Source organism: Athene cunicularia (assembly GCF_003259725.1).
Source record: "Athene cunicularia isolate RWA chromosome 7 unlocalized genomic scaffold, athCun1 chr7_part1, whole genome shotgun sequence".
Taxonomy (NCBI): Eukaryota; Metazoa; Chordata; class Aves; order Strigiformes; family Strigidae; genus Athene; species Athene cunicularia.
In genome coordinates this window covers 16,257,226-16,280,199 of record NW_020799107.1, presented here as the reverse complement: position 1 = coordinate 16,280,199, position 22,974 = coordinate 16,257,226, and the positions used below count along the sequence as shown (strand labels likewise).

The 22,974-nt window shown below is 35.3% G+C and overlaps 1 protein-coding gene across 6 annotated transcripts in view; it reads left to right on the top strand.

Moving 5' to 3' along the window:
* Window positions 1-22,974, top strand: part of UBR3 (ubiquitin protein ligase E3 component n-recognin 3) — a 101,388-nt gene that overhangs the window by 60,226 nt on the left and 18,188 nt on the right. For all 6 annotated transcript variants that reach the window (XM_026852110.1, XM_026852106.1, XM_026852109.1 and 3 more), the window contains 3 exons: window positions 39-175; window positions 5,270-5,355; window positions 15,835-15,940. In XM_026852110.1, the coding sequence (XP_026707911.1) occupies window positions 39-175; window positions 5,270-5,355; window positions 15,835-15,940 (329 nt within the window). The remainder of the gene's footprint in view (window positions 1-38; window positions 176-5,269; window positions 5,356-15,834; window positions 15,941-22,974) is intronic.

Genomic DNA, 22,974 nt, shown 5'->3' with positions numbered 1-22,974 from the left:
TAGAATTAACTAATCTTCTTTTGTGTCTTTGTTCATAGTCTGAAACCAATCTCAGTAAAGAAATGGAATCTGTAATGAAAGATATAAAAAGTACCACACAGAAGAAGTATACAGATTATAGTAAGAGTCCTGGATCACCTGACAACGATTTTCTGTTTATGTATTCAGTAGCCAGGTGGGTATGTTTTTTCTTTTTACATTTTTTCTTTTGTGTTTCTCACTAATAGTATTATTAACCAGATAGTTTTCTTCTGTAAAATTAAAATAAAAAATTCCATCCTTTCCACAAAGTATTTTTTGAGTACTTAGTACAAGGTTACATTTTCTCATTTTCACATGCAGGCATATGCAAGATGCAAAGATGTGCCTTTCAGTTCATTTGGAGTATATGCAGCAGTGGCACAAAACCTCGAGAACATTGACTTCTGCTTCTTTATTCAAGTTTTTACTTTGCATATAACAAAATTTTATGTTGAATTTCGTCTTCTACCTTTCTTTGCCAAACTGTCAAATCTTCTCTACCACTATTTAGTGAATGAAATTATTTCTGTATCACTGCCATATTGGTGATTTTTAAATCACAGGGGGGTTTTAATCTCTAGGTCAGACATTAGTTTTATTTATTTAAATGGAGATCACAAATGCAGTTTTGTAAACTCTAGTTGCTATGTGTCTTTAGTATATGAACAGTGGAAATACTCAAGGCTTGGCTCAGCAGGACTCTAGATAATCAAATCTAAGGTTCGGCTTTTGACAGAAGGTTGGACCATCTGATCTCCAGAATTCACTTCCAACCTAGATTATTGTATAATTCTATTAAAAGAAATATTACTATAATACAGATGTCTTAGCTGTGCCTTGATTAAGAAGAGCAATTAAATTTTATACATAGCAAGTTAAAAGATTATTCTGTATTAGTTTAAGTGGATATGCTATACAAGGATAAATGTTGGGATTTTTAGCAATGATGTGTTTGGTCAATACAATGTAATATCCTTCCAAAAATACAAAGGACTTAAAATTAATGCTTTCCATATAAAAGCATGATTACTTGTAACTGTAACTTGACATGCCGTTTAAAGTAGAAAAAAAGTGTTATAATTTATTTCTGGGTCCAATGTTATATAACTTCAAAAATGCTAGCTAAACATACTTTACAATATATTGTATTATTTTTATATTAACACCCTAAGCACAAGATTTTTGTTTTCATTCCAAGAGTTAAAAAAATACTTCAAACAAGAACAGCATTTCATTGCTGCTTGCACTGCTGGAGAAAGAAACGTGGTTGACCACTAAAATTAGGATTTGCCACTTGTACTCATTGTGACCTCTTCTTGTTAGGTTAGACTAGTGTCAGCAATTTTCCATTTGTCCATGGCTGAAGGATTTCAGGTGTTGGATCCAGCCTTGCCTATTGTTACGCTATCTCATAAGGTCATTTATGATGGTGCCTGACAGATCAGCTACATAATGGTTTATTTCAGTTGCCTTTCAATTCAGCAATCCAAATTCACAGGCTTCTACTACTTAATAATTGCATAGGAACTACAGGTTATTAAAAAAAAATAATCAAAGTTTTAAGAAGATATTTTAATATTACCTTACAGTTTGTATTTATGGAAGTAAATATGTGAGCTGGTCATCTCCCAGACTTGAGAAGATTTTAGCATGTGTTGTTTTGCTTTAAGTATCCAGACAGTGGACTATCCACAATTTAAATTACAGACTGAAGTAGCTTGCTTTCTGAAAGTTATTCCTGTCATTCAGCCTGTTTCTTCCCTATTTCCATGCAGTTCTTTCTGAGGTAATGATACGCCTGTGTTCCTTACCAACCAGTTACCTTTGAGCATTTCCAGTTTCATGTATTCTGAACCATTTCATTGCTTTTGTTCAGGCCATCTACAGCTGTTACTCATTTCTTCTTGGTGTTTAATCTAGCATACAGATAAAGTGGTCAAGGTGATAAGTAGTCCCTGTTTAATTAAGTATTTGAATGCAATGATATTTGTATTGATTCCATATATTTGGAAGTGAATTAAACACTCTTAATCTTCTTAAGTCATGTTCCATTTTCAATCAGAAAATTACATCATCATCTGTTGCGTTAAAAGACGCTAGTTTACAGCTAGAGGCCATGTTTGAAGTGGATTTCTGCATGCTGGAATTGGAATGTTACTGGTTAAACAAGATGTAGCCACTTGCTGCAGCTTATCTTTTCTGGAAAACGGGAACTTTCCTTACTTTACTTTCGCTTACCCAGACAGACGTCACTGGTAAAAGAGAAAAGAAATTGCAAGCAAATTTTCTACCACCTAGTGGGAGAACTAGTCCCTGTCTGTATTCCTAGCAAAAGAGGCACGCTGGTTCTTGGCATCCGGATTTCCATGTGCAGCTGGGAGAGCAGCTCCTTAGCTACCTTCCCCTTTCCTTACAGTCTTACCTTGTTAAATTTACGCCCTTTTTGTATGCATGCCTCCATGTCTTTGCTGACATTTGGGAGATTAGTATAGTGTGTCACTCAAATCCTGTGTGCCTAGCTTTAATTTTAATAGCTCCACATTCATAGCATGGATGGCTGTCATTTGTGGCAGTAACTTGGAGGACTGTTTCTGTATTGCATAGCAATAATCTCGTGCTTGTTGGCTGTATAAACAAAGCTTTTGATTTTGCTGTCAGTTACGTATAGAGCAATATAGGAACCTTGCGTTCTTCCCTTCAAGTCTGTGTCTCAGTATCTGTTTGTTTTCATATATCTGTTGTCTTTGAAAAGTGAAATGAAAGGGCATTGTATTTGTACTTCTCCCTACTCTGTCCTGATATGAATTCTGAGAAATACGCAATCCCAGTATGTTCCTTTAATGAAATCCCCCAAGAATGGATGAAGTAGGACTGTTTTTTAACGAAGAGTCTGTATAGCTGGGCAAAATCTATCTTCTCAATTTTATTTCCTCTGAGTGAGGAAGATAAAGCTAGTTTTCTACAAAATTTGTTGCTCCAATGAATGATGCAAAGATTTCTAGATAGAGGAAACAGTCACTCATATAGATTTTCTTTCTTTCTTTCTTCTCTTTTCTTCATGTTGAGGGGGCTGAGATAGCAAAAGATGCTTTCAGAGACCACTCTGTGTTCCACTGTTCTATCAGATGCCCGAAGCTTTTCATCATTGATGACAATAGACACTGAGAGCTCTGCTTTTCTTCAGTAGAGGGCAGATGGTACTCAGATCCTCAAGTCTGAAGAGAGCCTGAATTAGGGTGAAGATACACTAGTCTCCTTCAAAAATTATTTAGGGCTGTATCTGATGTAGAACATTTTATAAAGGAGAAGTGTTTTCTTTAACAGAATATGTTTTCTCTACTGTGCACTGTTATGTGAAAGTTTAGGTATGTTTTGAAAGAGGTGTCTTAGAGGAAAAGGCTAATACTTATGTTTCCAAGAAAGCTAAACTATAAGCTGCTGTCTTTGAGGAGCTGGTGGCAATGAAGTCGTGAGAGGTGTGAGTTAGTATATGTGTGATGGAGTATATGTTTCCAAAAATCTCACTCCTTATATTTCTTACAGCAAAAACTACTATATAAAACCTCATATGTATCACAAAGAGTTTTTTTCAGAATTGTCCCAGAGGTTTGTTTTATAAAATTGTATATATTTCTTGCTGAAAGGGAAATTTGAAATTCTAGATCTAGATTGTTCTTAGACATTCAGGTAGTGGTTTTGATTTAAATCTCAATTATTTTGGCTTTAATTGAAGGCTGCCATTAATTTTGTTTTACTAATTAGTTATCAGAAGCTTTGTAGAAATAAAACATACCAGTTTCCTTTATATTTCCATGATGAACTAGCACATGCTGATCTACAGTTGCTATTTTGTCCACTAATATGAAATCCCTGTCCCTGCCTCCTTGCTGGTAGATTTTTTAGAAGTTCAGTGAGCACTGCAAATCGCCCGAAGAGTGGAAAATTCCCCTGTCACACAGATGCCCTTATCAGCAGCAACCAGATGGAGCTCTGAGCAGGCACATTATCAATGTTAAATTGCCTTTTCTGAGTAGAGAGGATTAAAGCATTCCTTCAGAAATGGGTGGCATAAGCTGCAAACTTAGGGATAGTAATATTCTGAAATGTTACTATTTAAAAAACATATAAAAGTATCTTAACAAACACTGCATATCACAAATGTATTATTCTTTCAAGCTGATGGAGCTGAAATTCTTAAAAAATAATTTGTTTCCAATAAAATAGTCATCCAGTAGTTTCTTCTTAAATATTTGTGTGGGTGTAGGTGTTCTTAGCTTAGATATATTATGTGCCTAAAATTCTAGAAGAGATTTTAATATGTATTCAGTTACTTTATATTGAACCTTAAATTGTTTGATTTTTAGTTAAAGGACAAAATATGTTTAGACTGAGTTTTGCAGTTTGGATTAAATTAACAAAACAACATTTCAGAATAATAGAATTTTCTTTTTAATTTTAATTTAAAAAGACTGTTGATTTATTAAAACAAGCTCTCAGAGAACATAACATAAATTGTTTGCTCCAAGTCTTGGGGGTAAAAGATAATGCAGTACTGAAACATCCAATTCCAAAGTTAAACAAAGCTATTGAATTTGGCCTAAACAACTGATGCCTAAGTATCAGATTACAATAATACTAAGAAAGAAAGCATCAGTGTGACATGCAGAGATTTAGTGACACAACACCTGTTTCATACTAATGAGCTGCAGTGAATAACAGTGTTTCATTCAGAATTAACCTCCAAGGCTTTTATTAACTTATCTATAAAGGTCAGTGCTTCCATTATAATTTAGACTGTTTTCATACTTAGTTACTTGATAGCATTTCCATTGTTCTGCCTGTTTGTTTAAAACAAATCAAAAGCCCTGCCAATAAAGAGAACATTTTTTAGACATATCTGATTGATTGAAATTTAGCCAGTGTGTGTATTGTCTTTTCAGATTTGCACATAAATTCCCTTATTATTAAGAAGTTGTGTGTTCATACAGAAAAAACCCCTCACAATCAACATTTTTTTAAAGTCACAACCGTAGCAGCTCTCTTGTTAATCAAACCACTTAAAATCGCATATGGCAATATCTTGATAAAGTCTATTTTACTCTGAGTCATATTTTGTCAGTATCTCACACTAGAGATCAGTTCACAGCTTTCTTTTATTTAGTGTATGCTGGGAGTTTGTGGTGTCTCTTTCATGTCTGTAGAAGCATGAATAATGCTGTTCCATTCAACACTTATGTTTTTCTTGCAGAACAAACTTGGAACTTGAGCTGGTCCATCGAGGGGGAAACTTATGTTCAGGAGGTGCAAGCACAGCTGGGAAAAGATCATGTTTAAGTAAGTTTTCTGTTATGAAGTGCAGTGTAAATTCCTAAAATATTTAATAAAGATGTCTAATTCTTTCTAACATTTTCTAAATTACAGCAACTTTCTTCTTTAAGTAACTCTTTTAAAAAAATTTTAAGTAATGAGTCTTTCTTTTGTTCCAATTTGAGAAATCTGAAATCTATTTTGTACAAATTATTCATTAGAGCTGTTCATGTGTTGTGGGTATAATCTATTTAGAAATGGTCACGGTATCCATGTCATATTTTTTAATAATTTGCCATTTTTATGAGTAAAATTAGAAGTATTTTAAGGGTAAAGCAGGAGAGCTTTGTTTCATCCTGGCTGTTGTTAGTAGCAGTAAAGAAATTGGTTTCTCTGAGTGCTAATGTAGCTCATGACTGTGTCTCATATTTAGAAATCTTCAGCTACCATTTCTCATGTCTTTAATTTCCCTAGTTTTTCTCTGACAGTAGAGTATTGCAAATTTTCTTTAGAAACTCTAAAATCTTCATTGTCCTGAAACCTCTAATATTTGGCAAGCACTTATGATGGACAGAAGTGCTTTTTTTCTTAACGTGAAATCTTTTAATCTTTTTACTGGAATATAAACTGTTAGGAATGGACATTTTCTTTTGTCAGGAAAAACTGAAAAACCTACCAGAGTACTACTACTACTAATGCTTGTTTAAATCAGGCTCATGCAGCAGTAGCAGCAGATTCAGTAGTAAAAATGTCAGAAATCTTGGAGCCACCTCTGCCTTTCGGTACCTGATTTGTGGGCGATGCATTCCCTATCATTTGAGGTGATGAGCCGCTAAAGAAATCCCATCATGTGCTATGCTGTCCACATCCCCTCTAGGATAAGAGCCTTCTGTTACTGCCAGGAAATCTAGTTCAATTGATTTCATTCATGTGTTGTGATTTGTGAAAAGTAGTTTTAAACCCTACTGCACATTGTCTTCCCTCACCATCATTAACTCCCTTTCCCAGCATGGCAAAATACCTGAAAAATGCATGTGTTAAAGAACATCTCTAGACTACTGTTTGCAAATTTGGTGTGCTTAATAAAATCAGCACTCTACAGATAATTTTTACTTGGATTACGATATATTTTTATTTGTATGCTCACCTAGTAAGATGGACAGTTCCTTTCTGAATTTAAGCAACTTACTGGACACGTTACCTCATTTCACAGGCATGTTATTTGGAAGACCATGATGAGCAGCCTAGGGCGGAGATTTCAGTTTAAAATTGAAAAGCCTTTGAAATACCTGAAGTGAAAAAATTTGTAATAACGTTAAACATAATGAGAGTGTACCCCTGTTTTCACATGACTTTATTAGCCATACAATATCTTTCTAAGTCTTGACATTTTAAAGTTTAGAGAAATGTGTGCAAGGAATTGGCCTATAATCTGTAAGGTCATAATTTTCTCATGGATAGTTTTTCACAGTCAGGAGGTTTCAACTTCTTCATATAATTTTTTTTTAAGATAAAAATGGAATAAATATATTCATTGCATCTTAAAGATGGGAAATGATTGATGTCATATCAGTATCTGATTTGTGTTGCATGTACCTATTGAAAAGCTTAGTGTGTGTGTGTGTGTGTGTGTGTGTGTGTGTTTATATAAAAAGATAATGGTTTTTCTCATGGTACTTCATCACCAACTAATGTCAGTAAGTGCTGGAAGATTATGACTTGGCAGAGAATGGTTGAACCACCAGAGTGTTGGGCAGCTTCCTCAGTGTACATCTATAGCTTCTATTTGAACTATTATCAGTTGACAGCAAGGGCAGAACTATGTCAAAGTTGGTTTTGTTTGTTTGGAGGTTTTAAGAAAAAAAAAAAAAATCCACCAAGCTGAGGCCTGATAGCTGACACTAACTGGTTTGTATACTACATTATTTAATTTTTTCTTATACTTATCACACCATCCATTCAACCTCATCTTACACTTGTAAGGAGGACTCTTACATACTTGGGACCTGACTTTAAAAGAAAGCATACTTCTTCATGACAGACAGTGAAAAGATCATTCAGGGTTTTTAATGCATATTCCTCAAGTCTTGAAATTCTTGGAGAATACTGTAATCATTGGAGAAATTTCTTTTTTGGAGAATTAAAAAATTGGAAATGATACATGGGCAATATATTTCCACTGGAGAATTGTCTTATGGTGGACTGTTACTGCAACAAGACAAGACAAAATTAAGTCCTATTTAAATTCATACATCATACCTACTTATTTTTCTAGCCCTTTTACTATTCTGCCTTTAACTTGGTATGTTTCAGAAAATGAACCAATGTTGTCTGGTCATCAAAACATTACTGGAACAAACTAAATTTATAGAAAGTTAATGATACTTTTCCCACTTGAAGTATGGAAATTGTCATCTTAATGAGAAACTTTAAGACTATATCAACTATTGTTTTTAAAAACGTGTTAGTTTACAAAATCTAAAATGTTAATGAAATACATCACTTTTTGGTAGCAGCAAAAGTGCTGTTAAACTGTATATTAGTTTTCTATATAAAGAGTTAAATAGCCCAGTAAGGAAAACTGTTACAAATCCTTGTTTTCAGAGTTTTACATCTACTTAGAGAGAAGTGTTATTATTCCCCGTGATGTGATTTGGCTGTTTTCGTGTACTTACACACAAGGACTTAATCTGAAATTGGTAGAGTATTTCCTGTAATTGAAAATCATGTTGATGATTATTTTTTTAACATAACATTTCTTGATTTTTTTTTTGTTTTATTTCTACTTACAATACACTGCATTTTGTTTATTATAATATTTTTTTTGTTTCTTAAACTGTTGTGTAATTTTGTTTGAGTGTGATGTACATGGAAATAGCGCTTTTTCCTTTAGCAGTGGCATTACTTTTAAGGATTCTAGCGCATATTTCTGATGAAGGGGTAGGGATAGCATTTAAAAACAATGCATTTGCTTTTTTCTACACTTTTGGGTAGAATGGTAGACTTTCTTTTTTAGATCTAGATCAGTCATGTTGGTGTTTTCAATCTTGCTGAAGTGCAAGATAGATATTAAAGAAGGCCTTTAAAGCCTTCAGGTGAAAGGCACCATGTATATGAATGTGTTGTTGCTTTAAACAGCATGGAGACATAAATGTCATAGATTCACTGTTAAAATGTTTACATGCTGTTTATGTTCTGCATTGATACTTATTTTGTAAAATTGCTACATAGCAAACAAGTCATATTTAATCTTGCATTCAAATAGATCCATTTCTTATGTAGGGTAATGGGGTTGTCCTAGAACAGACCTGTACAGTACTTCTTCTAGTATTACTATATTTAGTATTGGACATTAGGCTAAATATGATTAGTGGGAGCAGAATTACTTTTCCATATATAGCAGGGTTTGTTTTAAGTAAACAATTATATGGGTTTCCTTCATTACCCCTTCTGTGTTGGTGCATTTACAGATAAAAAAATTTACAGTTCTTTACATAGACATTCTGCAGTAGATTTTACTATCATTTTCATACTCATTTCTTTTTCCAAGAGGTAATCCGGTTTTTAAAATTTTGCTTAAAACATACCTTCAGCTTCTTCGTTATTTTATGCAGGGAGGAAAGAATGATTTTAAAAATCCATACCCTATCTAGAACTTGAATACTGTTTTGTTAGAATCTTGCCTACACAGTACTGAAACTGCTTTTGTTTTTTAAACGTTATTCATGTAAGGTCTAGCAGAAGCAATCTAAAACATAACCCATTTTTGTTTTTCTTACATATGAGATAATGAGGTGTCTCTCGTGTGATTAAGCATACCACTCTGTATTAGTCTTGTAACAACTGTAAAGTTTGGTGATTAGATACTGTAGAAAACAGAGTATGTTGTCCCAAGTGAGCTGTTACAGCAGCAAGTGTCAGAGAAGATGGTGGGAACAAATAGGTCAAGAGCTGTTTTAGTAGATTGCACCATGAGGGCAGCTGCTCTTGGGAAGTAAAATTAAGAATGATTAATGTAGCTGTTAGTGTCGGTGATAGAGTCTGTGCAAGAAGAATGATAAAGATAATGTGGCTATAAAATTGCCATTTTAAGGTTTAAGGTTTTTTATGTGTGTTTGCATGAGTGTATGTTACTAAAAATGCAACCAAGAAATGCAAATAGTGTTCTATTTATTTATTACTTAAAAATCACGTCCTGTCTTAAGGACCACATTACAGTTTTAGAGTCTATAGCCTTGAAAATTCTCTTGCATTTAGGGGATAATTACGATATATAACAAATTGTACAGGTCATTTCTCTGTTTTAAAAGTTTACAAGATCTGGTGTTTTGCTGTTTGTTTGTATTGTTTTGTATTTATACAACAGCTTCAGAACACAATATTAAGGCTGCATAATTAGGACTTCTCTGTACGACTTTTGTATCTCTAATTTGTGTATATGTGTGTTTCTCTGTTGTTACTGTGGTAATCTTGCAAAAGTGGGTGAACAATTAAGTTATCTATGAATGAATTTTTAATCTAGTAATTTCTTTTAACTTTTAAATAGTTCTTCTTTGTTTCTTTCTGGCTGCTTTCTTTTCTTTTTTCCTTTTTCCCTTTGTGATAAGGATAGGATTAGAGTTTTTTTGGGAAGGATTAAATATTCTATCACCTTGTCCTCTGGCTGCAGCTTCCCTGTATAGGAGCTCATTATCCTTATGCTTCCCACAGATAGCAGAGTCTGGCATTTCAGCATCAACTGCATTAATTGGAAAGGTTGTTAATTTAAAAGTGGACATCAAAAAAAGTGTCTAAGACTTGAGTAAGCTCGTCTTAAATACAATGTTCAGCACCTTTATAATTTCTGTGATGGTTCTAACCATTGAGAAACTATTGTTCCACTGTGGGGTTTTTTGTTTTGTTTTGTTTTGGGGTTTTTTTTATTCCTCCTGTTCATTTGAAGCCTGTGTTTTGCATTTGTAGATGGTTCAGCTGTGTCATCTGTCTTGATTATGACGTTAGTATCAATTTAATCAGTGCTTTTAGTGTTTATGAGCACAAAAAAGTCATTTTGACATGAAGCATTTTCTAAGCTCTTCATACTCCTTCTGTATTAAATTCTTCAGCCATGTTGATAGTAATGGCTGTCTCCCTTTTATCAGTATGGACAGTCATATTTGGAACCATTAAGTACAGTTCATTCCTGTTGGAAGAAAAATCTGATTCTTTTATGAATTGCTCAGTTGCAACTGTCTCCTTCCTGTAATCTATTAATGTGGATATGGTTGCAAAGAATCCTACCCAGCTCTGTGCAGCCACTGAAAATAAAAAAAAAAAATAGTTTCCAGGAATGCTTTTAGCCTTGGTACTTGGGCTTCTGCGGTTGGTTCATTTGGACTTTTTGGTTTGGTTTTGTGTTTTTTTTGGTTTGTTTTGATTTTTAGTTAGAAGGTTGCAATCTGTAGTCTTTGATGCCTATCCATTCATGCTAACTTTGAAAAAACAGTTTTTCTCACCAATGGATGATCATAACTATTTCCTAAAAACCTAGGTATGCCATTCATACCTAGCATGGGAGAGGCAAAGATGGATACTCTTAGAATTCTATTGCTAAAGTTGATGTCATACACTAGCAAGTTTGTTATGGAGGTTAATTAGCTGCTTCATCAGCAATTATGGCTTAAGACTTTGTAAAGACTATTCACATCTCAATGCCTTAATAGGCTTTTCCTGACCTTCATGGGTTTTTTTAACTGATTCCAATCTACTGGATCAGTGATGAATAGGAAGATGCTGTCAGTAGGTCTTCATAGCTGCTGTTGCTACATGGACTATATCAGTCTCTACAAGGAGAAAAAAATTCTTCAATCTCCTTACTAGCAATCAAGTCCCATCTGGTTCTATCAAGGTTTTTTGTTATAATCTACATTCTTCTTGATAGTCCCAGGAAACTTTGGGAAAAGAAGGTCATAATGTCTCTAAGTCTGGTAAGATCTTCACAGAGTATTTGAGGCAAGCATGTTTTCAGTTCCACTTGTGGTGAACTACTGTGTCACTGTTTTGTGATCTTTTGACATTGTAAATATGAATACTAATTTACAGAATGAAAGAAGGCTGAATTAAAAGAGCAAAGTAGAGATTTTCATGACAGCAATATGTGTTATTTACATCCTCCTAAAACATAAATATGAGAGTGACTAGGGAATAAACACATAATGTAGACTTTTGCAAGCAAAATAAAGCCAGTGAATCACTTAATTTTCTTTGTCATCATTATTACAGCAAATTTCTATACGTTGTGGACATGGAATTAATAACAGACAAAATCCTCTGATTTCAGCTTTGATAATTTGAGAGTTCACCTCACAGTCAAGAGACCAGAAAAGAGAAAGAAGAAAAAAAAGGCAGCCAAAGCTCATGTAGAAATTTGGGATCACTTAGGCAAAGTCCAAACCAAGATTACTAGTGAGACCAAAAATAGCACCTGCATGTAACTTCCTGAATTATTTTTGTCAGTTCAGCACAGCATTTTTATAAGTTCTGTTGTTCATCTGTCAAATCCTTGTTCATTTCTCTGAATTTAGTCTTGTGCTATGCATACCATGCTAGATCTGAAAAGAGCTGTGAAATGACCTTTATAGACTCTGCTTTATGCACTTTGGCATAGCAGAATATTTTGAAGAGCTTTGTCAACATCTGTAAAATCAGTGTGCTTTAATACTAGAAGTAGTAAAGAATGCAACTGCAGGTGCTAATGCAGACAGTGTGGATATGTAGACAAAAAATCCATTATCTTTCATTTTTTTTAATGAGAGGAGCAGCATTAAAACACTTCCTCTGATAGCTTCAGTCCCACTGCAAAGACAGGGTCTTATCCTTTGAGCTGCTCTTTTGAAAGTACCAATTCCAATTGAGTTTATCATTCCTCTCTCACAACAGGATAAGCCTGAGTAGTAGAGCTGGTGTAGGAAGAGTTGAAGAGAATGTACCCAGAGCAGCAGTGTATGAAACAATAGATTTATTTTTGTAATTTTTAGAAATGGAATTAGGAAGGCTAACATGAATTAAAGTTAAGGATAATGTCTAACTGCTAATCTAGATGATTCTATTAAGTGTATTATATAAGCTTTATATGTATTCTGTGAAAACAAAGACCATCTAAGTAAGTTGGGAGAATAAAGACAGTGCTGCTTCAGTGTAGGTAATATTTGAGTCGTATGAACATGTTAAAGCCAGTAATAATCTCGCCTACTTAAATGTCTAAATCTTGGAATCCTGACAAGACCCTGATGACTTGCAGCAATGTTACATTGTGCATTCAAATTTTGTGATCTTTGTATTTATTCAATTCAACTGGATGCAGCTTCTCTCAAATATGAAGTTATTAGAAGAGGAGGACCATATTGAAATTCTTTTCACTGTTTCACTCATGATTTGTTATCAATAAATACATAATTCTCCTTTTGTTGTGACTGCATATTTACAATTATTTTATTGCTGCTGTGCTTTCTAAAATTAATATTCTTCTACCAAATTTTGTTAAGAATGTTATTTTGGAGACTCTGAGCTACACCTAGATTCTGTCTTTCCCAATTAAAAAGGTGGGCTGTCCTAGAGAAAATTGGTCATAAAACACCTTGTGAATGGTGAAGGGGTTTGGGATGTCTGGAGGGGTTATGAACAGCTTTTCCGTTCTTCACAAGACTAGGCAAAGTTGGGTTTTCAGTGTCATTGTCATGTTAATGTTTTGCTGCTACTTGTTTAAAAAAAATTTTTAAGTGATTTTTAAAGCCTCTAAGCAGGGTATAAGAAAACAGGAGGCTATTCTGTATTTTTATGTTTACATTTCAAAATGATTGCATTCACATGAATACACAGGGAGAAATAACCTCTGGTATTCGTTTGGCCCAAGGCATATTTCTGCCAATCCCTCAAGGGGGAGCAGTAAGACTGGTGGAACACTAGGCACTTCATGCACAAGTAAATTCCCAGTTCTAGTTTTCAGTGCTCTGGTGTTTTCCTTGGCTTTCTCCAGTAGTCCATAATCATAGTAAATTTGAGGTAAAGCAATTGGAGTCACTGTGTTGTAAAATAGAAAAATGTTTGTGAAGAAATAAACCTTTGTATCTTCCTCTGGCTAGTTCTTAGTTTTTGCTAATTGTTAGAAGTATCAGAAATGTGACTGCAGAAGCAAAGGACAAATCACAGTACCATTTTACTGCCTTGACAGGTGTCAGCCCCTTCTGCTGCAGCGTTCCTGTTGCGGGGGGCAGTGTTATTCCTTGCTTACCTCAGGTCTGGAAACAAGCATGGCTGTGCTGTGTTGACTTGGGAATAGCTTAATATTTTAAAGTCAATTCATTAAAAAATAATAAAAGGTCATTGTAACCATATCTTATTACCTGCTTCCTACCTTTACTGTTACATGCTAAACACATTTTCTTGCAAAGGAGTGATAACTGCCCTAATCACGAACATAAACTATTATGTTACGGGACTGCTAAACTGAATTTTTCTGCTCAGATTCAGTTGGTATTAGAATATATCTTGATTCCGTAAATCTTACACTTTTGGAGATTGCAAATAAATTCTCCAGTGCTAGAATTTGATGCTTTCCTGCTTAATTTCATATCAGTAAAAGCTCAGGAAAATAGCTATTAAAGGAACAAAGGGTTAATTAATTATGGCAAGCAATTTTTTTTACTGCATAGTTGCCCATTTCTGTTTGAGGCAAGAAGCAGTTTAGAAAACAATGGCATTGAGGCAAGAGGGAAGGCATGGATACCATCATGGGTTTCATACCAAATAAAACTGTACTGTGAGGGCTTTTTATTATTATTTTGATGAAATATCGGTATATTTTCAGGGCTTTGATGTTTGTCAGCAGAGCAATATTTTGCTAGAATCTCTTGCCAGAAGAAAAGATGACTTATTTTGTCCTCATTGACTGTTTTATTCAGAAAGCAGGTGACAGCAATCAATTTCAATGCCATCTACATCTCCAATTATTTTACAAACCCCGGGAGCTAATTACAGCCCTTAGGCTCTGGCAGTCAGCTGACTTCATCATGAGACTTTTTTGGCCATTGCGTACCTCTGAGTAATTGCCTATTTATGGAAAATAAATTAATAGCTGCTATTTCTGCTTGAAAAAGGGACCTGTGAATGAGTGTAAGTTTAGCAAGTGGGTTGTGAAGAGAAGGGAGAGAGATTAAGAGAGTAGGAGGCAAAGGGATCAACTGAAAGAATAAAAGAGGGGTGGGGGGAAAAATGATGGCAAGATACTAATGGAAAAAATTAAAATAAAACGGAGGAAGGAAGCAGGACCCCAGAAAATTGAGAGAAGCAAACATGGCAGCAAATAGCAAGATATGTGACAGGAGGAAGAAAGTGAGCAAAATCGTGGGAAATAGTTTTTAAAAAGTTTTATTTTAATACATACTTCTGAAGATTAAAAAAAATACGCATTTTTCCCAAACTGTAACTATTATAAACATAAAGTAGTGAACTCTGAGATTCTTATTGTACATACCTCTCTGAAAATGCTGTCAATATAGATTGTGTCCGCCTTCTTGGCTTTCTTAAGGGGATAAATGATTAGATGCTATCTTTGTGTTGATCATATGATTCATAGAGAAATGAAAACTGTGCATTTTAATATATGATGCTGCAGTAATGTGCATGAATAATAAACTAAGCATCCTTTGTTCAAAAGGTTTTAGAAGTGTTTTGTGAGCGCTGGTTTTGACACAGTGGATGTACAGAAGGCTTTGAATTGATGAATATCAGCAAATTCCCTGCAGGTTATATAGACAGATCTATGCCATTATAAAGACCCCTGCTACTTCAGTGTCATTGTGGTGTGGTCAGAAGTTTGGGGTTTCTTCTATTCCAAAAGTTACCTACAAAAGAACTTTATGAATGCGGAAAGAGTAATAACCTTTTAAGGATGAACAGCTGAAATGATCTTGCTGTGGGCCAGAATGTCTACTAATTTTAGGTTAATTTGAAATATGTTGTGCATGGAACTTAACTACGAGAGAGAAGAATAAAAGCTGTGTGTTAAAAGTTTATCAGTCTCTTTTTAGAAGCGGTCTTTAGGAAATCACAGCTTCCGTCATAAACTGGAGAGGGAAGTTAAGGGGGCATACAACCTTAGCAGCATAAGAGTATATGAAACAGAATTTTTAAAATGACCTGTAATTAAGTATGTGGAGCTGCTGTTTTACAAGCACTAAAACAACTGAAATCTGGTTGAAGGTTTATAAACAGCCTTCTTCAGAATTTCAGGACAGAAAAATAAATTTGTAATAAATGCATATGTTCTTCTATTGAAATCTTATATCAAAATCTTTCTTAAAAAATAAATTAAAATAATAATAAAAAGATGCTTGTTAGGGTGCCGGCTTATTTGGAATGAGATGACAGATTTTTCAGAATCTTGTAAGATAAATGATGACAATTTAATGTAAAATGCTATGTATTATTGTACATAATAATCAACAATCTATCTTCTTCACCTTTCAGATCAGCTGTTCCACGTGCTGGCCATGCACATGCGCCTCTACAGTATAGATTCTGCATACAATCCCTGGAGAAAACTAACCCAGCCAATGCAGGATAAAAATTCAGAGCAAGTATTTTAATTTACCAAATATCAGTTTTACCTTGTGAAAGCAACATTCTTGCAGAGGGACTTGGGGTAACTCTGTCTTAATTTAAATTCTCTGTGAGGTAGGCTGATGAACTTAACATCTAAAAATTGTATGTATGTATTTGTAAAAATAAATTTGCAAATTTCTTTTACATAAAATCTGACACATTCTAGTTGTGAATTGAAGCTTAAATGCACCACTTGCAAGCTTAAGCACATGCACATTTAATAGTAATGGGTAAGTGACAAGATGCACTGTTGTTCTTGGTACAGATGCTAGACAAAATTTACATCAAGATGTAGTTCATAAATAGTTTCTTGAAAGTTGAGCAACAACTAATAGCTGTTATTGAAATAACATAAGTAGACCTAATATACATGAAAAATAATTCTATTTTAAACTAACAATTTTCGTAAGGCTTGTTGTTTTAAACAAATTATTTAACTGAGTTTACTTTTAAAACATTAACCTTATATATACAGCTGTACAAGGATTAAAAATATAACAAATGGAGCCATGTATCTGTGCTCTGCAAGGACTCATCTCTCAACTTAAGACCCTTCAATTTTCAGATTCTACCCTGATGGTGAGAAGAAAGGGTTTCTTTTCTAAAACCAGATGATTAATTTTTCTCATAAGAGGAAAATGTATGGGTTATTTTGTCTTGTAACTTGAGCATCATCTTCATAGTTACATCTTCTTCGTAGCTTGCAGTAATGTTGGAAAGACTGGTTTTTTTAGTGCCTATCCAGCTGTGTATTTGTCAGTGTGTTTCAAGGAGCCTGAGGTAGAAAGCATCATGGGATTTCAAAAATTTATCTAGGATAGGGATGCCACAATCCTATTCTGCAAATTAGGAAAAATTATTAAAACATTTGTGCTTGCTTCTGGTTTGAGATTTTACTGTGTGTCCTCTTGGACTCGGGTCCTTTTTTGCAGTTAACGTTAGGTTATTGCAGGAATTAGACCAGATTAACAGATTATTCTAAAAACCTTTAGCAGAGCAAAGCATCAAAAGTTTTATAACCTGAAAAGCTGTGTTATTCAGCATGCATTCAAACCTCTTTGAGAGTATGTTCTTGTGTCATTCTGCCCTGGCCTAGATTGAGCAGTGGAGTAGAGTTAATAAATTTGGTCTATGGTTGACTGCATTATACCAGGTGAAATTAAGATCATGTTGGTAAACTCTTGACAGTCAGAATGGCTGTGGGACTGATCATGCACTTCTCATTTTGATACCTGAAGAGCTTGGTGGCTTTGAAAGCAGCTGTTAACAGACGGGTTGCTTTTTCTGCACAGGCAACTTGGTTTTGCCCTTTAGGCTTGATGGACTTCACCATGCATTGGTCATATCAACATTAGATTGCTGCAAGTTAGATTTCATGAGGCAGTATTTTGAATCACCTAGAAAGGAACAGTACTGTAGACCATAATGACCTGCTTTGCAGGAGGTGTTGCAGGTTGGGGATACGTTTCAGCAGTTCTCTCGTTTTCTGCACTGGTTCTCAAGATTTCTTGGTAGACTTGCTGATGTTGGTTTGACAGTAAGTCATAACTGGTTTAGGAAGCTGTAACTGAGAAATCATCTATTTTGCCATGATAGTTTACTGCTGAAATGCACAGATGCAATCAAGCTGGAATTTTTTGCTCACTCCTTGGAATATTTTTACTTCCTTAGTCTGCAGGGCCCAGAAAACTGCAGAGGAGGCAACTTGGGGCATGATTTTAATGCATAAATTAGAGCATAAGATGGATATCCATAACTATATTTTAGAAATTTGGAGTAGTAGTTTCACTGGAAGATGGCATTTCTATGATTGGTGTATATGATGTAATTGCACACTTTCTCAGATTCACACAGCCTTTTGAGAAATCCAGAATAGCAAATTTTTTCAGGAACAGGAAGGAGTGCTCAGAACAGTTAGAAGGTGTTACTCTGCTGTAAACTGAAGGAGATTAAGAGGGTGGTGGAGAAATACCACTGCAGAAGTCAAGCAAATTGTTCTGCTAGGGACTGATCTGGTTTCAATGGTGATCAGATGAACAATTATTGTGGTGTAAGTGGGGAATAATAGCTTCTGTCAGGGGGCAGAGAAGGAGCAGCTGGAGTCAGTAATTGTTAAACCCAGATGTGAATATAATGGACTAGTCCAAATAACCAGAGTTTCAGGAACAGCAAACCTGAAATAAAAGGATATACAGGGTTTTTTTAATTTACATCTCTGTGAAGGGCTGAAATTCTTGTGTCTCTTGACAGACAAAATGTGTTGGCAAAGAATGATTTGGTAAAGCATAAAGGATCTTTGCAGTAGAAGCAATTGCAGGGGGGGTGAACTGCATGATAAACTGAAATGCTGAAATATACTGGGTTATTTTTACTACAGTGTTTTGCTGTTGGTTTGTTCTGAGATGGCTTCAGTGATTGTTTATAGTGTCATACTGGGGCAACAAACTGCAGCATAAGGATGGGGATGTGCAGCTGTGAGTGGGAACCTCTTAAGTCACATCTCCATCGCAGAAACTGTTGTGAAATGGGAAAAATAAAACAGTTTTTATGAAGATAGTCCAAGGTAGACAGAGAGTAGGCTGATGAGACAATGGGGTTTAGTTAAAGTTTGTGCAAGAGGTGGTATATACATACACATGCTGCAGCAGGGTTTATGTGATCTATTCTGTAAACACACGAATCCTGCCTGAAACACCAGTGTCTCAGGACACGTTATGATACGGAGGTTTGGACAGTAATGCCAGCTTCAGGAGTACTTGGTCTTGGCTGTTTCTTCCTTCCCTTGTACTATCATCATCAGCTGTGCTGATGTAACTTGAGCAGGCTGCATCATGAACAAAGTCAATGAACTAATCCATGTTTTTGAAAAGCTTAATTTGAATTAAGTTTGGGAACAGGTGACAGGGGAGTGCTGGGGGCACAGTGGTGAAAGAGAGAATGGGAGATGCCTAATGTTAATGCCATTTGTGAAAGTCTGTGTTGTATAATGAGAAAAACTGACCTGCTGTAAAATCTGCTGTGACGCAATGAAGAGCAAATATGAAATTGTGATTATATCCTAGAGTGTAGCCAGAATAAATAGTAGAATTCTACTTTCTTATCATGAACATCAGAAGCTATGTATTACTCTGACCTTTCTGCAGGCTGGGATTTGTGGGCTGTATTTCTCATCCTGCAAATACTGAAGAGAATATAAATTTGCCGTAGTTGATTAAGCCTTTGTTTAGCTGTATCCATATTCCTGTGTCTCAGGTTTTCTGTATCTGACAGCTTGAAGAGATGTGAGGCTCAAAACTTCCACTTTATAATCAGGTGGAGTTAGCACCAAACATTTTAAGTGTCTCTAGCAGAGAGGAGGGGAAAGAGAGCCTATATGTAAGGAAACGCCTTAAGCAAGTGCTGCTCGTTTCTGAGTAGAACAGAATTTTCTGTTCCTCTGTATCCATTCCCAAAGAAGTGATTCCTGTATAACCTCTGTCAGGAGGAGGATGCAGAATACAGAGGCAGAGTTGCTCAGCTGTCATCTGATGGACAGCTCTAGTATTGACACAGGGAGAGGTGCAATTACCTTGGTCTGTAGGAGAGGTCAGTTCCATGGAGAAAGTAGAGTAATACACTTTTTCATTTTGGTACATGTTTATATTGTACAATGCAGTTTATTTCCACACACACCCCCCCTTTTTTTTTTTTTTAATGGTAACAGTATACAACTATAATACATCTCACTCATTTTGTATTACTTTGGTCCCATCTGAAATTGTACTCACTCTCATTCGGTGCTTCTTGTGGCACAATTTTTTTATCAAGCTTTCACATATGCATTGAGGATTAACAGGATGAGCAATTTCCATAAAATATTTCTAAACACATTTTAGAAATTCAGCTTCAGTGTCATAATGGAGAAGTTGCTTAGGCTCCTAACAAATGACAGAGCAGTTTTTAAGTGCTTCATATGCTGCAGTACTTGATGTAAATGGAAGCAGCTTATCTAAAACCCTGACATTTACTGTAGCTTTACTTCTTCAGTTCACATGAAATGCATAAATTAGACAAAGAATTTAGTTGGTCCTGCATGGGAAAACGAGTTCATTTATTTGTCATGTTGCCAGCCAATCACAGTATTGTGTATATGTAAAAGTAGTTCCTAACTTTGTCAGAACTGATATTTGACCGAATTGTTACATCACTGTTAAATTATATTGATGTTGATATCCCTGTCAGAAAGAGGTGTTCAACTAAATGTGACCAGAGGTAGTCAATCTTTTTCTTTTTTTTTTTTTTTGTCTTAATGTTATTCCAAATATTTTTTTCCAAAATTTATGTATAAATTTAAAATTACAGGTCAGAAGTAATTTAAGAGAGGCTCATAGCTTTAAATCATTACATAATTAGGGTTACTTTATAACTCATTGTCATAGATCATCAAATAGAACTAGCCACAGGTAAAAGTAGAATTGAGACAGTCAGATTAGCATTTTATTTGCCTGTATAATTTTGAAAATGAGACTTGGTAGTGTGATACCAATTTTTGCCCCCTTTATCATCTTTAGAATTCAATATACTGATTTTTAGAATAGTTGGGTTTTGTTTAGGATGCTGCCATATAGAAATACATATATTTATATATGTTTCAATGTTTTAAAACAATCATTTTATGAAATGATTGATCATAGTAGAAGACTTTATGAATAGTGTTTATTCTGTAGATATTTGGGTTAATTAATTCAGAAAGACCAGTTAGACTGTGTTTTCTGTGACTTCATTTATGTGATCAATCAACCAATCCATTTGTGCTCATTCTCGCAATTGAGAGTGGTGCAAAAAATGACACATTTATTAAAATTATTGCTTCAGAATAACATGCCTTACTGAGCTAGAAGAGAGGGGAAGGAGAGTAGTTAGAAAATGTGTAGTTAGATAATACGCTTAGTAGGACCAAAAGTGTTCTTTTAATCCTCCTCTGTGACTGCTTTTGCATGTTACAATTTGTATCACAGATGACTTCTAGCAGTGCCTTCTGTAGAGAAGTCTGAGTTTTCATGAAATCAGTGGCTATATAGGAGGCTCCTTACAAAAGCAGCATCATGTTTATGTGCCTCAGAGATGATGAACTGGTTGGATCCCCAAAGGTTTTAGAAGGCACTAAGGATCTTGTGCATGCATCCACATCTCACTGCCTGTGGACAACCTTTTCCAGTACCTGCTCTGTAAGAGCTTAGCTTGTCAGCTGTGTGTGATAGACGGCACCAAGGGGTTTTGTTTTCTCCATAAAGAGAGGCTAATGGAGTAGCCAGTGTCAGCTGAGTTGGGTCAGAGGAAGAGTTTGGTGCTCTTGAAAGACACACAGTAATTGGATCCAACCAACAACAGTTCACCAGTTGTGCTCTGATAGGGCAGAGCTGGGACATGACTTAAATGTTTTGTCTGTAGATTTCTTGTCTCAGTCTGATTCTGTTTGTATAGAAACTTGGGTACATGCTGCAGGGGTTAAGAAAGCCTCACTGGAAAGCTCTACAGTCCACAGTGTCTTTCAGAACAACCGAAAGGAGGAGAGTGAGGCTGTGCTTTTGTGCATAGATCTTAATAAGCACATATGTATATTTTCAGTACAACTATGTAGCACTTCATCAGTTGTGGTTTACCTGCAGGGCAGTTAAGACTGCTGAAACAAAGCATAATGCTAACCTTGAAACAGTAGGAGGTAGATGATTTGCTGACATTCTCTGGTGGTGTTTATGGCAGGCCTGGTGCCAAGTGCCACATGGCTTAGAGGCCAATAGCTGCCCTAAGTAGGGGAAGCTCCTACCAGGAAAGGGAGAATTTATTTTCCTGCAGTTTCTGACCAGTGAGAAGAATTACAAAAGAGGAGTTAAAATGATGAAAAGGCCTAAGGAATGATAGAGAGAAAATGCCCTTCCAGAAGGACAGCATTTTAATCTCAGGGCAATTGCAAGGAACTCAATCGCATGTGATGCCTTCATTTGCCATATTTGCATCCATTTATAAGAAACTCTTGAAGACTTTCTGTGGGAGATTCAGGGTCAGTTATACTAGGGCCTCACGATATAGCTCCTGTAGTAGTAAAACAGATAAATACCTCAAGCAAACATCTCCTCCTCAGTTACTCCATTGTCATTGAACAGCCAACTAGCTAGCACTACCACTGTTTGGGAGTGGGAATAAGAACTCAAGCAGCACTTTCTTCTGTGCATGTTGCTGAAGGGGAAAAGTGATGATGGAGGATGCATATTGCACTGTACCAGCCTCTCTTGCTTGAGATCTCCTTTGCACTCCGTATCAATTAAAGAGAGGAGAGAGAGGAGAATAATTGATTTTTATTTTTTTTTTCCTCCCCCTATTTTGATTTTTCACCATCTTGGCTGTAGTTCTGTTGAACTGACAGAATATTATTCATTTGAATACTGTTGGATATTGTTACACAAAGCTAGAAAAATACTAGCTCATATCTGCAAACATTTTCTGCTTTTAATGATAAGACTACAAGGTAATATTATGTCATTTGGTGAATCTGAATAGTTCAAAAGTTTGCAGTATCTCTTTATGTGCTTATTTTCTGTCCTTCTAGCCATATGGGGTTTTTAATAAAAACTATGTGCAGGATTGCATAATCCCACATGTGGTGGCTGCTTGAGTCTTCATTTCCTTACATAAAGGAAAGCAATACTTTTTCTAAGCAATCAGTGTTTTCCAATAGGAGCAATCCTTGTGACGTGAATGTAATTTGAGGATTCATTGTTGTTACAGCATGGATATATGTATACTTGTGAAATGCCAGCATGTTACTATGCAGTATATTTTCTTATTTTAGAACATAAATTCTAAATGAAATACCAAATGTTCCTTGAGTCTTTACATAGAAATAACTAGTTCAGGCAGTTTTGGAAAGTTAGAAAATACTTTAAGAATCGGGTACTCAAATGGTAACTTCCTCATGAGCTATTACAATCCATTAAATATTAAATTATTTTAAAATCCAGATCAGTT